Genomic DNA, 17,212 nt, shown 5'->3' on the forward strand with positions numbered 1-17,212 from the left:
CTGGCCATATTGGTCATGTAGACTTATTTGTTGATCTTACTTTGCTGAACATTATTGCTGTTCACAGCTTACCTCTATCTATAATAATATTCAAGAAAATAACTAAAATTGGCAAAATTTCCTTAAAATTACCAATTCAGGGGCAGCAACCCAACAACCAGTTGTCCGATTCATCTGAAAATTTCAGGGCAGATAGATCTTGACCTGATAAACAATTTTATCCCTGTAAAATTTGCTCTAAATGCATTGGTTTCAGAGTTATAAGCCAAAATCTACATTTTACCCCTATGTTCTATTTTTAGCCATGGTGGCCATCTTGGTTGGTTGACTAGGTCACATTTTTTAAACTGGATACCCAAATGATGATTGTGGCCAAGTTTGGTTAAATTTGGCCCAATAGTTTCAGAGGAGAAGATTTTTGTAAAAGTTAACGACGACGATGACGGACAAGTGATGAGAAAAGCTCACTTGGCCTTTTGGGCCAGGTGAGCTAATTATATAATCTGAAGTCAAAAGTCGATACTATGAAAATAGTCTATGTTTATTTTACCTTGAACACATTTTCATGGTTCATTGCTCAATGTTAAGTTTTGGTTGTTTTGTCTGTTTGTCTAATACTATAAGCAATAGATCAACTTTATTTGGTGTATGGAATGATTGTAAGAAGAATATGTTGCTCTGGCAATTATCATTTGCCCTTGACCTCATTTTCATGGTTCATAGGTCAATCTTAAGTATTCCTAGTAAAGTTTCTTTGTTAGATACTAAATGCATTACATTTAGGTCAACTATATTAAAACATGTAATGTTTGTAAGATGTACATGTCTGTCTGACAGGGTTCCTCTGATCTTGACCTCACTTTCATGGATCATTGATCAATGTTAAGCTTGTTTCTTAGATACTATGACATACTATGTGCAATAGCTCAACTATATTTTAAGCATATTTGGTGTATGGAATGACTGTAGGTGAATATGTACACTGTATTTCCAGTTTGATTTATCTGATTGTGATCTAATTTTCTTGGATCATGTTATGTTTATATGATAGTTGTAGTAAAGCTTTATATTTAAACTATCCACATAAAATGGTCAGTATTAAAATATTAAAAGAAGGAGAGACCTTTCAGCATGTGCGCTCTTGTATTTTGTATTAATTAGCTTGTACTTAGTTGTCTTTTTTGTCATTTATCATACTGGTGTTTATAGAGTGGTACTTTTCCTGTACATGTACTAATTCAATGTACAAACTTATATATTACTTTTTTTTAGTCCTTTGACTAAGATTGAAAGTAGGCAAGATCTAAATAACAAAATAGTAAAGTCTTGCCCAATGTTTGTGTATGGTTCTAGAGACAGGAACCCGCATAGTGGTTAATATTGTCCTTTGTTGTGATTACATTATTTATACTGCAACTGTGCTATTTCCAGTCAAATTGCATCAACTTTTTATTCATTTGTGGGCAAGTCATTGACCATCTTTTGGTAATACTAGTCTCTATATAGATATAAGAAGATGCAGTATGAGTGCCAATGAGACAACTCTTGTGAACCACATAAACAAATGACAACTACTGAACATCAGATTCCTAACTTAGGACAGGTGCAAACATTTGCAGCAGGGTTTAAACATTTAAATAAGTACCAACACTTCACCCTTATCTATAAAATTGAAAATGGAAATGGGGAATGTGCCAAAGAGACAACAACCCGACCATAGAAAAAAACAACAGCAGAAGGTCACCAACAGGTCTTCAATGTAGCGAGAAATTCCCGCACCCGTGTATCATGTATATATGTATCTGCCTTCTGTGACTTTTGCCTCTGAGGTGGGTCTCATCAAGATGTAAGCATGATGCAGGATTGGCAGATTTTTTATAAGCATTTAATGTGAAAAGTCAAAATATTAAGAGTGAAAATGGGAAACAGTCAGGTGGGACATGTGAAACAAGTAAAAACTATGAGCTACTGCTCACAGATGATACCCCTGCCAAAATATTTTGGTAAACAGGAAGTTGTTGAGTGATGAATCTGAAAATGCATCACACGGTATAGCTAACTCATACAAACCCTGAAACCAAATTTCAGAAATCCTTGTCTAGTAGTTCCTGAGAAAAATGTGACAAAAGTTTTCAACTTGGTTATCATTTGTAAAATGATATAACTGTTTGGTAAACAGGAAGTTGTTGAGTGATGAATCTGAAAACGCATCACACAGTATAACTGATTTATATAAACCCTGAAATCAAATTTCAGAAATCCTTGTAGAGTAGTTCCAGAGAAAAATGTGATGAAAATATTCATATTGATCACCACAAACAACTAAAATATGGATTGATTCTTGCTTCACACTGTACAGATTTGTTTACATTGTTTAAATTTGAAGATAAATGTCGTTTTATGTACTGGTAAACCTAAATCCTTTACAGGTCTAGATCTCTTAACAACATTGTGTATAGTTAAATGATCTGGTATCTAACGCTATTCTATCATAAAAATTTGTATGGGTTCCGCAGAACCCAGTGTCTAACCTACTATATGAAGCTAATAAATATTTTAGGAACTTTAACTGCAGATTGTATACATGTAATGTTAACTGGAAGAAAACAACGTACATAATTAAGTAACATACAGGAAAAACAGGAAATATAATTTTACAAAATGTCCTTGTAGATACTAGCTATTGATCATTAACAAGCTTCTGTTTAAGTTTGGTAGAAATCCAGGTTAGTTTAAGAAAGTTATTAAAATTTCAAAAACTTTTAACCAGAGTGAATGTAATGTTAACTGGTTGTAAAAATAAGTCCATTTATACATTGTAAGTAAAATACAGATAAACAGGATTTTTTTTACAAAATTTATTTTTGAATACTATCTGATGATCATAACCATGCTTCTGTCCGAGTTTGGTAGAAATCGAGGATAGTTTAAGAAAGTTATTAAAATTTCAAAAACTTGACCGACAGATTGAACGCCAATGACGGAATATAGGATCGCTATGTCTCGCTTTTTCGACAAAAGGCTAAGACTCAACAAAAATTAATGATATGTTACAGGCCGTGTAAATTTCCAACAATCTATGGCTTCCATGAATTATTTCAATTCTAATAGGACAAATACGGTCATTAAAAAACTGAAGCGAGGATGGGTATGCTGTGTGTGTGTGGCTGTTCTTTTTTACTCCATGCTAGATAAAGATCAAACATTCTTATAAATCTGTAGCCTGTATGGATTATTTCATGAATTATCGCTAGAAAAAAATCTGTTTAAATTTTTTTTAATTCTCAAACCGAACATATGCCAATTTTAATTGACATGTTTTTCTCTTAAGCTACCGTCAAATTCAAAGTTGACATTTCGTAACTAAGGAGCCATGCTGACTTGCTATGTGAATAATGCAAACGAATAGAAAATAAAACAAAGCCTACCTCAGAAATCCATTTTAATACATTATTATACGAATTTCGATGGTTCATGTAACAGATAACTTTCATGTCTAGCGTTTTCATTTGTATGATGTCATGTTTTGAAATGACCTACACGTGCCAAAATTGATAGACTTTCGCAGAATTTTTTTTTTATTTTGCTGATTTCTCCATACTCTTGTAAATTACTTCTGTTTATTATGCATTCAAATAAGAATAATAGTTATTTTGTCTTATTTTAATTGCAATTTTTAAAACAATAAAATCGGCAAAGGATTAGCAAATAGGTTCTAATACATGTAGATTTATGTGGGAAGTATATTGTAACAGCCATTATAATGTATCTGAGTCTGCGCTAAGTGTAGATATATGGAGAATTTTATCACGGTGTTGTTTACAAAGCGAAAGAAGCATGTCATATTAGAATCTCCAGTATTCAACAGATGCTGCATGAGCTGAGGCCCCTCCTACATTATATATGTAGGCGTCACCAATATAATTTATTCCAAAAGATCAATGTTGTGACCTAAGCTTTGTTAACAGACTATTTTGAATCCTTGTAGGCTAAGCTTTGACTCAGGATCTATATTTATACATGTACTGTAAATTAAATTATTGCGTGCATTTATCATTACGATTTTGTCATTTTAAACTAAAATGCTATTTTAATTTTAGCAATATTGAGAAATATCCTGTTTAATTCGTATAAAATTTTCAAAATGCAAGATTAAAATATTTTGATTATAACCCTGTCCACATTTTTAGCAATAATAAAAACATGACAGTAATTTCTGAATTTACAGTAAATCAGATTGCATCTACACTATTGGAAAAGGAAAGATACTAAGAATTACTAATAATTATTTTATTTTATTAAAATAAAACTTCAGTAAGGTTTAAATTTCCGAGCTGCCTTCATCAGGGATATCCTCTGTTTATCTTCTTCAAACTTTTTCCGTAACGTTGCTATTTCTGAAAATATAAAGGAGTACAAGATAATTGAAAAGTGATGAAAAAAAAATCCAAAAAAACCAAAACAAAATCCAGTCTAATTAATAAAATTATTTCCTTTTATTTGAAAAATGGCTGCACAAAGAACCATGGCAATATTTTTAACTCCTTGTAACAGTGTAATGTTCTACGTTTCAGGTTTAAATAAATGAAGGGAACATATGAGCAATTTTCACATTTTTATTTTACAAAAAATTCCACATTAAATATTTGATTATATCAATATTATAATTATATATATTATCTTATGGAAACTCAATAGTATCTATTTTTTTCTATGAACCACCAAATCTCTTTGTTTGTATAAAAAAAAAACTTTTGAAAGTAACTTTCAATATGACTTCTTTTGTTTGAGTGCACATAGTAACTGTGGATCCCTATATTATGTAGAAGCTGTACAAATTTTCATAGGTTTAAGAAAAAATTGTATTTTCAATATGAAAAAAAAAATATGTGGTATGGTTGCAAATGAGCCAACTCTCCACAAGAGACCAAATGACACAGAAGTTAACAACTATAGGCCACTGTATGGCCTTCAACAACAATGAGCAAAGCCCATACTCGAGAAAATTTGATAATTTTGATATCTGTTTAATCCCTTATACACAATATTTCTTCAAATTAAAGTGCTTGTAAGCACTGAAGGGTAAAGATTGCTTTAATTTATCAGTGGGAAGTAAAATCTAATATAAAGCCTTGGTTGTACAATGTAGATATTCAAATCAGAATTCTGGACAAAGGAAGATAACTCCCAATTTTTAAAGATGACCATAACAATGACATTGATACATGTTTTAGATTCCTGCTGCACATCTTGCAAAAGTTATGTAATTTTCTTGACAAGTATAACATTTTTTTGTGAATTGAATATCTCAGCATACCTTACATAAATCAGATTAAATATTCACAAAAAACTTACCATTTCTTTTGGTTTCTCTTGATTGAAAGGTGTAAAAATTCTTCAGTTCCTGCAAAATAGACAAATGCATTAGTATTAATTTAAACTCATCACATACAATGTCAAATAACTATAATGAAATCTGTGTCAGAAACCTTTACCACTACTTGGCTTGTGCATATAGGTTTATCCATATTTTAAAAGTATTCCCTTTAATATCTGACAAACAACAGCTATTCATAATTTTTGTTGGACCTGCAAATATTCTTGCTGATTTTTAGTTTTATCAAATATTAAATGAGTTACAGATAAAAATTTTTAAGAAAAACAGAAGTCCACCTTAAATCTTGAACGAATTAAATTAAAAAACTCAAAATCAACCAATCTAAAAAAAATTGTAAATAAATATGTGAGTACAGAGAACTACTGCATGTTCTGTAAATTAAGAAATTATTGCATGCATTTATCATTTTGATTTTGTTGTTTTAGACTAAAATGTGATTTTAATTTCTGCAATATTGAGAAAGATCCTGTTTAATTTAATAAAAAATTTCAAAATGCAAGTTAAATTTATTGGGATTATCTATAACCCTGTCACATTTTTTGCAATAATAAAAACATTGCAATAATTTCTGAATTTAGAGTATAAAATATCTGCCAAACACAGATAAATGAACTGACATAGACAAGCACATGCATTTTGCTCCAGTGGGCTTTCTTTTGACCATAAGAAAATTAAAAAAAAAAATTTGATAAACTTTTCTACTTTTGTTGACAATCATTCGCCATTCACCAGACATTTTCTTTAATTCATTATTATGTACAATTAGACAAGCACACTGACAGTATAGCAACAAAGTTATTGCCCTTAACTGATTATCAATTAAAACAAAACACATGATTGCACAGTGGCTTTAAATACATGTCAATGTAGAAAGTTTGTTCAAGTGAAGCTTGAAAAGACAACTTTCAAGTTCGTTGCATTTCCGTCAAAAACTCTGGTTTTGGTAAACATCATTTACAAGTGCATTTAGGGGCTTATATATATAATTAGTCACTTTTACTCCTATGTTGAGCAAAAATGATAATGATATATTGGGTATTAATTGGCAAATTATATTCTTATAACTGATATTCAGCACTGATATCATTAGGGAATTCTGATTAAGTACTTATGGAACATTTCTTATTTCTAGTATATCCTGCATAATGAAGATCATCAAGAGGCTTGTTGAACTTTAATGGAGCAGGGATACAGGGGATTCCCTCTATCTGGTAAATGATTCAAAAAGGTCCATAAAATTGATGAACATTTCTGGTGAAGGACTAACTCTAAAGTGGTCAATTCTTACCATATTTTGCTTCTTCTTCCTTTCTATTTCTGTAAGTTTGGACTCCATTGCTTCAGTTCTAGGAACAGCTTTGTTTTTCTTGCTGTGTCGGGTGACAGTAACCCATCCATCTTCATCAGGTACACCCTCCTGCTCCATGGCCTTTTTCTTGTCCTATAATAGAAATATCTCATCTCTGTATTTTCTGAGGGAATGGTATCTGTAGATTTGTTATCAATCCTCGGATATTAGTTTTCATTGATTTCACACATAAAATTATGTGAAGTACAAATTATTTTATTTTTTTACAAATATACAGGGGAGGATCCAGCCATTTTAAAAAGGGGGTTCTAACTACACGCCCTCATTCAAATGCATTGATCGTCCAAAAAAAAACACCCCCCTTCACCTGGATCCGCCACTGAATATATCATCCTTACAAGGGGTATTTGTCAAAAATACTGGTTGGTGGTAAACAAATTTCCAGAGCAGTTAGACAAGTAAAATTTGTTTACATTGAAACAGGTTTTTTTTGGCAAATACCCCTTGTAAGAAGCATGATATAATAGTTTATTTTCACTGAATGTTTTTTGTATCCATCTCAACAAAAAGTCTTCAGGTCTTTAAATGTCACTTTATTTTTAAACCAGGTACATGTATTTCCCATCTACTGCAGTATTTGCTAACAAATGCTGTGGATTATGGAATTCCCTAATGACAAATACACAGACAGAGAACAAAAATCTCAACAAGTCGAAAATTTATGAAAAATACAATTTCTCTCAATCAATCAAATACAGCATTTTAACAAACGTGGAATTATTTAACAAATCCAAAAGTTCCAATTTATATCGAAAATTAAATAAAAGTTAAAAAAACATTTTCATAATCAATCATCAAAAATCAGTACAAAATTAAATCAATACACACTTCCTTCCTCATTTTGCCTATATGATATACAATAACTTATGTATTTCTAAATTTTCTGTGTCAGCAGTCTGTGATGTTAAGCATTTCTTACTTCATTTTTTTGTACTTGTAGAATTTTTGTATAATATATAATCACAACAAATATTTCTGTAATATTGAGGCCTGCATATTGTTTGAGGCTTCAGTTCAAGGTTTCACATTCATTAAAATGTATACTACCTTTATATAAATTAAATGCTACTCCTTCAACATAAAATATATCTTTACGAAAGTTAAACACACTCTCTGTGCTGTAATTCAGGATGTACATGTATGTTTTAATACTCTGTTGTATAATGGGGAAGGGGGACAAAATGAACACATACCGCCTCCACAATTTTATCATAAGACTGCATGTAGGTGTCTATTTCAACCTGTAACTGTTTCACATCAACTCTGCTCTTCTCATATTCGTCACACCATTCTATAAATAAAACGACAAAATACATGTTAACAAAGTTTCAGAATTAACAATAATTTGTTTTTGTTTTGCGAACTGAACAACTACTGTGGATCCATCATTATTGGTTGGATACCAATTTTCGTGGATTTCATTGAGACAAACTTAAGGAAATCACGAATTTAAATGTTCAATGAATTGGAAATTTGTTGTATGATTATGTGCAGACTTTTGGGCCACCACGAATTCAAATATCCACGAAAATGCCAATTTCTTCCCATCCACGAAAATTGGTACAGACGAAAATAAATGAATCCACAGGAGTAAAACTAACATTCAATCAGCAAAAAATCCTCCTACAACCCCATCCAACAACCCCAAACAATTCATTCAGTCGTCACCTATTTTAATGGGGTTTTTTTTCTCTCTCAATAACAGCAATATTTGAGTTTGGGATATTTAAATTGGTATTAAATAAATTAATTAGAAATATCATTATAGTCATTTTCCTTCAATGAATATTTCTTCCTATAAAATTTAATTCTATGTTCACTAATTAACCTACACAAGGCTTACATTTATTATTGACTGCATTTAATCAAAACTGGATTTAAAATGTATATACATGTATGTAATACCTCGAATTATTAATGGGAATGTACACATTTTTGTAGAGTTTGGTTTAAGTGTTGAGGACACTAACCCTAGACCAAATTTTGCTGGATGTGAGTACAACCTTTCACACTGGGCAGACTTAACTTTAAGACATATTAACACTGGGTAGACTTATTAACTTAACACCAATTCAGCTCAGGTAAACTTAGGAACGACATCAAAAGATCAATGAAGAACAAAAACTTAATTCAAATAGTTTGGGGGTGGGGGTCCAAATAGCTGCAAGTTTTGTTTAATTGACATCAATTTCACATATATCCTTATTGGTCAATCATTTTTTTCCAAATTAAGTTAAGAGGGGGGGGGGGGGGGGGGGGTAGGAGGGTCAGTGAAAAAACTATATGAATTAAGTTTTTATCCTACATTGAACATTTGATGACTTCCCTTAAAATATGTTTAACACCTTGCTACTGACTTGACTTACTTTAAACACCTGTTCACACTGGGTAAACGTATGTTTAACCCCTTTTGCTTCTGGCTTGACCTACTGTTAACACTGGGTAGACTTATGTTTGACATCTTGCTTCTGGCTTGACTTACTTTTTACACCTGTTGACACAGGGTTTTTAGTTGTAGAAATAACCAGAGGTGTATCGAATGGAAGTTGTTTAACTGTTTCTACAGAGGCTGGTTTTCTAAAAACAATATATCCAACTTTAAATCCCTGAAAAAAAACCATTAAACATTAATGGTAGATGTAAATACATGTATCTTCTTAACCTACCAGTACAGTGGAATCAGGATGGTTACATGTTAATGTGAACTGAATTTATCCCACTTTGTACAATATTTATTAATTATGTCATACAATCAATCATTTGGTTTTTTTTTTTGCTTTGTTTCATCTTTCCTTTCAATGTGTTATTTTAACAAAGAGTAGTACAATGTATTTAGCTATCTATATAAATTATTGTTGAAAGCATGAATCCTTTATTTATACATTTACCTTTTGAAGCTGCACATCAGGGAAAAACTGTGACTTATTGACGAGGAGATCTTTTGTTGGTTTGTCTTGAAGATGGATATGTAAAATTTTGCCAAATCGTGAAAATATATGTCTTAGACTCTCCTGGAAAAAAACAACATACAAATCAGTATTTACAATAATTTTATTAATTAAATGAATTTATCCTTCTGGGGCCCTTCAGATTTTAAAACATACATATATATATACAAATGTATACTGTAAACATGAAAATTGTCTCAGCAGTTTTATTCCAGAGAATTTTGCTAGTTTATATATATGTACATTTTATTGCTGATTTTGCTAGTTTTAACATGGGTAACATTTGATTGCAGACTGTAAGTTTTACATGTACAAATCCATGCATTTCATTATTTCGTTGTCTTTCATGAAGACCATCTTCGCTAGCCAAGGGTTACGATCCACTCCCGTTCTCTTCACCCTTGGCGGATTGAGATAAAATTTCGGAGACACAAGGTAAGGATTTTTATTGGATGCAGTCGAAACTTGCTGCATCCAATCAGAATGCGCCTATAACATGATCACGTGTAAATGTAGAAAGTGTTTGTAAACAATTGCCACGTGTTTATTGTGCAACAAGTCTTTACATCCCTAAACATACGACTATATTTAGTGACAACTTGATTGTTTTTAATCAACTAATAGAAGTTCCTGTGTATGTTTCATTCACAAATGCATGAATGTTGACGTATATTTTTGTTTCCGGCTTTACCCTTGGCTAGCAAAGATGATGAAGACAAACACATGATCTTTTTTTTTTTTTTTTAGACTTTTGATCATGATAATCATTGATAATGTATGATTGCAGACAATGTAAGTTTTAATGCATGTGATCTGATTACAAAGTGAAACTAAAAAAAAATGGATTTATTTTGAAAACTGACAATTTGCGATAACTCTTTGGTAAAATGTCTCTGCATCTAAAATGTCATAGTTTTGAGGCTTTTTTAGGATACATCAGTAAAGACATGCCCAGTTCTAGCACTCCTTAATTATTACCTTTGTGCAGTATGGTGGTATATTAACAACAAATAATGTTCTCTCTGGTGGTCTTCTTGCATCCTGGTCTTTAGCTGCATGTTCCTTTACATATAAATAATGTCCAGTCTTAGATTGATCTGTGAATCTTGTCTGTAACACTAAAATATAAACAATCTGCATTGTTAGCATGCTTAAGGTAACATTCTTATATAGTTTTGTGTTCAATTGGTACTTTATTTCTATTTTCAATGATAGATACTATTTTAGGAGCACAAATTTGTAATAAGATTAAACAGGGGAAGTAACTCCAAAATTAATTTCCATCATGTTTACATTTACGTTCAGATGGAAAGCTTTTCTGTGAAGGCATACATTTACATGTATATATAATAGTTGTATTTTGATGACTTAAATTCTATTCTAAAGTCATGAAAGTCTTCATTTTTACACTCTTCCATTGTAACTTGGAGATCGAAAATGCTGACCAAAGCTAAAACACTCGCTGACACATTCATCAAATTTATATTTAATTTGATAACATGGTCACGCTGGGGGTAACACGAATGACCGAATAACACTGTTATTATCCGAATAACACATGTAAAGACCGAATAACTCTTCAAATATCAATATTAACACATTTGAGTGACTTTTAAAGATATATTATTGAATAAAATTATAATAGAAGTGTATTTTATAACCTAAAAATGATTTAAAAGTTGCAGGTAAGTTAATATTGATCATTATAAATTTATGGTTATCGGTGTGTACTTCCAAGATGGCGACCAAGGAAATCGTATGGAATGAATAATGAATAAAAGAAAGATTGCATACAATCCCTCAACGTGTTCATCTTAGACCACCAAAGTGGAGCCCTCACGCCACGTCAAGGCAATGAACAATGTGAGGATGGGCCTTTTTAAAATAAAATATGGAATAGTAAACTGTTTAAATTAGTTTTTGTTCTAATTTTAGTTATTAAAAAAAACATTATCTTTATCACATTATTATATTTTTAATTTAGAAATGGATGTTAACCAAGCCCCTTTAAAACTATAAAATTACAACTACTAAGATATCCTGCACAAGGCATGGGGTTATCTGTCATAGTCCGCGAAAATACTTTATTTAGAATTTATTGTAAAAAATTTATAACTATTAAATTATCCTGCACAAGGCACGGGCTTATCTGTCATAGTCCGCGAAAATACTTTATTTAGAATTGTTAAAAAATATATTCATCCAGTTCAACCTGAAAACATGCGCAAAAATACTATACATGAATTATGTATCAAGTGTATAAAACAGCAATGGGAAACAATAAAAGAAAAATGCATTAAACACAATACAAATAAATTGCATAAAATCGGCGTCGATTAATTTCACTCTAATAAAATTGAGAAAGGAAATGGTGAATATGTCAAAGCGACAACCACCCGACCATAGAGCAAACAACAGATGATTGAAGAAATTGCTGAAGATGTCGAAGTCGCTGTTGTCGTGAATATAAATCGGACCCATAAATATCGGCGGTTCTTGGGTCTTTTCCATCACAACGGCCATCTGCTTGTAACATATTTTATTTTTTATAATTTGTGCTTTCTTAACTTGATATATTTCTGATTTATAGAAGGTAACGCAATATAAGGAATGGCTTATTTCATATTTTTAATCACATACTAAACAACTTTTCAATACAAGAACAGTAAAAATACCCAAGCATTAACAATATCACGAAGAGGTAACACCTAGCCGTGAGACTTCCTTCAGAACAGACAAAATATTTTCATTTATGCTTGTCTTTCGAGAGGAGTATCAGTGGTATTCATGTCAGTTATGAAGCGGTCTGGGCCTTGGTATTGCACTCCCGATGAGCATACCGTTCGCCGAGAGATAGTGAACAAAATGATGAAAAGCATAGCTCTTGAAAATCATTTTGTACATTATTTCAAGCCAACTAATGTTTATCGGGTGGAATACGAAGCTCGTGACGGGATACATTTCACTGAAGAGGGTTACCGTGCCTTCTTAGTAGCTTTGAGGAAGTCGGTCAGTTGGTTTATTAACAAAGTTAGCAAATGAACTGAAATATTTTCTCAATGACTCTACGTGCAATGTATTTTGTTTAAGAAGAAGAAATTTTTTAACATCGAATGACTAAAATAATCCAAAAGTTCTTACATATTTTTTAATTTACAAATTAGAATTTGCCAGAAGAAAGCTTTTTTTTAACAGGAAAACTCAAATCAACTTTGAATACCTTTTTTTTTAAATAATTTAAAATAATTTTATTTTAAATAAGTAATCAAAAATTATTGAACATTATTACCCTTTCACAGAAAACTAACATAGGATGTACATATTGTTGTAAATATTTATTTGTGTTCTTTTTTTCTTCTTTTTTTCATTATTATAATTATTGGTGTTGGTAATGCAGCCTTAGTATACCAAGACAGTCACAAGCCTGTTTAATGCAGAGTGTCCATACCAATATAATTTCATTATCTCTTAATGATTAATTATGTAATGAGCACGTGTCAGTAAACAACAACCGAATTAACAATATAACAGAAGTGTGAGGTAATGATTATTTTGTTTATTGGAACTAATTAACTCATTATCACTTTTAAATTATATCATTGGTACTGAACATTTCACTATTGGAACTTATTCAATGTATGAAAATAAAGAAAAGTAGCAATAAAAAAAATGTAAATACTAATTTTAGAAGAATATTATTTGAGTTTCCTTTTATTACTTTTATTTCTGATTTTTTAGTAACTTAAATTAAGTAAATTTAATACATTTTAAATGAAATAAGAAATAAATGAAATATAATAAACTAAGTGAAAGATTGTCTTCTTTGAAATTAAAATATTTTATTTTATTCTTCTAGTACCATGTTTTGTTCTCTATTAATAATATAAAAACCCAATTTCACATTTGTATACTTATAATAAACGGTATGTCTGAAATATACTTAAAAAAATACTTACCTTTCTAGGGCCTTGGCCATGTCCACTGTGCTTAAACGGCTGTGGGTAACTTAAGTTACCCACAGCCCAAGATGGCGGACTCTAAACTCGTTGATATTTAATTCATACAAAATGTACCTTTTGCGACGTTTTTCATGCAGAATGTAAATATTTATAGAATTATTGAATAAAGAAATGACTAACAATTACCATAAATTTGTTAATATAGAGTTCACTAAAGCGCAAGGTCAACTTTAAAAAATGCATAAGATGTCCGTAACTTTTTGATCGAAACTAAGCAGACTGTCCGTAACTTTATTTTTAGATGTGGGTAACTTTTGATTTAAAATTTTAAGAATTATAATTTCAACAATTAGAAGACAATTAACATCATAATTTGTAACCTTCGCGGCCGTTTATACTACTCATTCACCACCAAATGTGATTTTATTAACGCATCATACTTACACCACAGACTTTTATGTGGGGTTTGTGGTACTCCATCCTGGTTATGGTTTGAACTTTTATTTACTGATGTGCGTCTTATCGACGTTTTTCGCTTGTCAGACCAAGGCTTTTCCATACTCTTTAATGATTTGAGTTTAATTATATGTGTGCGGTTTACCTTCTCAACTGTTTCTTTCTATGTGTATTTTGATGAATACTCTTTGACGCGGCTCGGTATTTATACATCCCACCAGTTAGTTATAGTGTTAATTTTTTGAATATGTTTCCTAGTATGTATTTTTTCTCTCTTTCTATGTTATCAGGGGTTGTTAGACTATTAAATTACCCTGTTGTCCTACGTAGTTATTTATATTTTTATATACTATGTCGAATTGTTACACTATGTTGACTGCTCTTTTCCTTTTATTGTCACTGACTTTTACCTATTGTGTCTTTTAGTTTTATTCAGTTTAATGAGATTTAATGCAACTTGCATACAAATGAAAAATGCAGCTAGCTGTAAAACTAGGTTTATTCATTTATACAAAATGTCCTTTTTTTAAGTTTTCCCATTTACTGTAAATCTTGGCCAGGGTGCCGCAATATTACCGTGCGCAACGTCCCAGTGTGTTCAGATTGACACCCCTTTTTTTTTACTGTCAATGCTGATGGGATTTGTTTTTGTGGGGATGAGAGAAAAGTGTTTTTGGCTTTTTCAAAAAGACGGAAAAAGTTTGTGCACTTAAGTCTCGTATAGTCTATCCACTGCATGCCTGGGCAATTTGGGTTCCCCTCCAAAATCCCGGATTCACGCTACCCTTGTCGTTGCTGGCAGAAAATCAGTAAGTGTATACATGATACATGTATGTGTAAAAAATACTTGTGTAGTCTACTTGTTCAAAAATAAAAACGAACAATGATTTTTCAACAGTTTATCTGCTATGATCGGAAACAACCCTCCGAACTAGGCGATTCGGGTACCCCGACGTTATACAAAATGAGACCCGAGTTTTGCGGATTTATCGTGATTTTTTTCATATTTTTCCCAATTTTGTCTTCCATCGATACAATGAATTATATCATACTAGACATCTACTTCGTTTTGTGAATATGTTTTCGATGCAATCTCTATCATCAGTTTAAACATTACATCCGCGTATGTCGATTCTTTGAAAGTTACGGACATCTCTATTGGTATGATGAAAAAAGTTACGGACAAGTTGTTTTGAAGTTACGGACAGCCTAAGTGTTTTTTTAAATCGTGCTGTGATCGTTTATTTTGTAGAATTTAATCACCTTTCCAGTTTAAGGGTTTCCCTAAACGATTAATACAACTTTTAAATTCAGCTGTTTAATTGATGCATTCGTGGTATTGTTATTCTATAGAAGAAAAGTATCTAACCGACGCAAGGCGGCTCCATCTTGGGCTGTGGGTAACTTAAGTTACCCACAGCCGTTTAAGCACAGTGATGTCATACATGAAAATCTTTAATTTAGTTTTGAGAAAATTTTATTAGAACAAACATACGAATCATCCATTCAGAAGCTTTGTTTTTATTAAAACAAGCAAGTATAATATTTTTTTGATTAAATTTGAATTGAATATGTGAAAATTCTTAATTACATTTTATTTAATGTTGAGTAAATTGTTATGAAAAGTAATTAGTGATTGGAGTAATTGCATTGCTTTGATGTACTGGTTAAATTTTCAAATCCTTTCTGAAAAACAATTATTAATTTAGACAATTCTCTGTATATACAGTAAATTATTTAATACTATATTTTCACATAGCGTCTTCCTTTGAAGGCATATGCAATCTTTCTTTTATTCATTCAATACGATTTCCTTGGTCGCCATCTTGGAAGTACACACCGATATCCATAAATTTATAATGATCAATATTAACTTACCTGCAACTTGTAAATCATTTTTAGGTTAAAAAATACACTTCTTTTATAATTTTATTCAATAATATATCTTTAAAAGTCACTTAAATGTGTTAATATTGATATTTGAAGAGTTATTCGGTCATTACATGTGTTATTCGGATAATAACAGTGTTATTCGGTCATTCGAGGTACCGTCACGATGGTACATTGTCTTAATTAAATTACCTAGTTAATAACACTTTTTAAGTCTAATCCACTGCTGAGACTACTATAAATGTGTTATAGTAGTCTCGGTCAACCTGGGGGCAATACACCTTATCGCTATTTGTTCCCCATTACTGGATATCACACAGGTTCCCTTAAAATTATGACGTCATAAAACAAAATAGCTGACGCCACAATGAAAAAGTGATCGTCAAAAGTTCAAGCGGCCGGGTCAGCCGGGATTAGCGATAAGGTGTATTACCACTGTCCAGGTGTCATATATTATATGAAATTTAACTTTGTGATAGTAAATCTGTGAGACAAAAGGCAATTTTACCAGTACTTTGCAAAAACAGCACAAGGGTTTTAGGGAAAAGGCGTCAAGATAGAAGGGCTCGGATGAGGGCATCCAGGGCACGACACACTTCTTATTTGGGCTAATGAGACCACTGCTGTTATAATACATGTATAGTCTATGGGTAGATCTTACCATGGACAATGACAAAAATTGAGAAAACGAACTTGTCAGTCAAATGCATGTGATGAAAATTATTACGGACAAGTGTCGACTATCGTACTCGAGCTCTCAGTCGATTTCATGTCTTTCACAGATTATACCTGCCTAACTTTATACAGTGACAAGGATTTAATCAAAAAAGTTATGCTGCCACAATTAATATTACCGGTGAATCCATTTATGACCATGTGGTTTTTAGAATCTGATTTGTGTTCCATGTTTATTTGTTAATTTCTGCTCTGTGTCGCTGCAGTGTTTAATATTGCTTCAAAGTATAATTCGGTCCACAATAATCTCGGCCCAAGAGAACTGTCTCAATACCAACATAAAATTGATATAAAGTGCGAAACGAAACGAACCAAAACAAATCAGTGAAACGAAACATGTCGACACTTAATAGAAGATTTTTATAGACAGTTGATATTTAAAAAGAAAACAAGAGACAGTCGAAGAAAATTATAGTTACCGTTGAAAAATCAAAATCTATATGATTTCTGTAAAGCG

At 31.6% G+C, this 17,212-nt stretch overlaps 1 protein-coding gene across 1 annotated transcript; it reads right to left on the reverse strand.

The window, feature by feature from the left end:
* Window positions 1-4,275: 4,275 nt before the first annotated feature.
* Window positions 4,276-17,010, reverse strand: LOC139488698 (ribosomal RNA-processing protein 7 homolog A-like). Its single transcript, XM_071274512.1, has 8 exons — window positions 16,875-17,010; window positions 10,694-10,833; window positions 9,656-9,778; window positions 9,250-9,373; window positions 7,961-8,058; window positions 6,687-6,839; window positions 5,356-5,404; window positions 4,276-4,397 (listed from the first exon to the last, which is right to left on the reverse strand). Exons 1-8 carry the CDS (start codon window positions 16,924-16,926, stop codon window positions 4,312-4,314), a joined length of 825 nt encoding a protein of 274 aa, XP_071130613.1. The 5' UTR covers window positions 16,927-17,010; the 3' UTR covers window positions 4,276-4,311.
* Between the last annotated feature and the right edge of the window lie 202 nt (window positions 17,011-17,212).

This window comes from Mytilus edulis, chromosome 9 (assembly GCF_963676685.1).
Source record: "Mytilus edulis chromosome 9, xbMytEdul2.2, whole genome shotgun sequence".
In the NCBI taxonomy this organism is placed as follows: domain Eukaryota; kingdom Metazoa; phylum Mollusca; class Bivalvia; order Mytilida; family Mytilidae; genus Mytilus; species Mytilus edulis.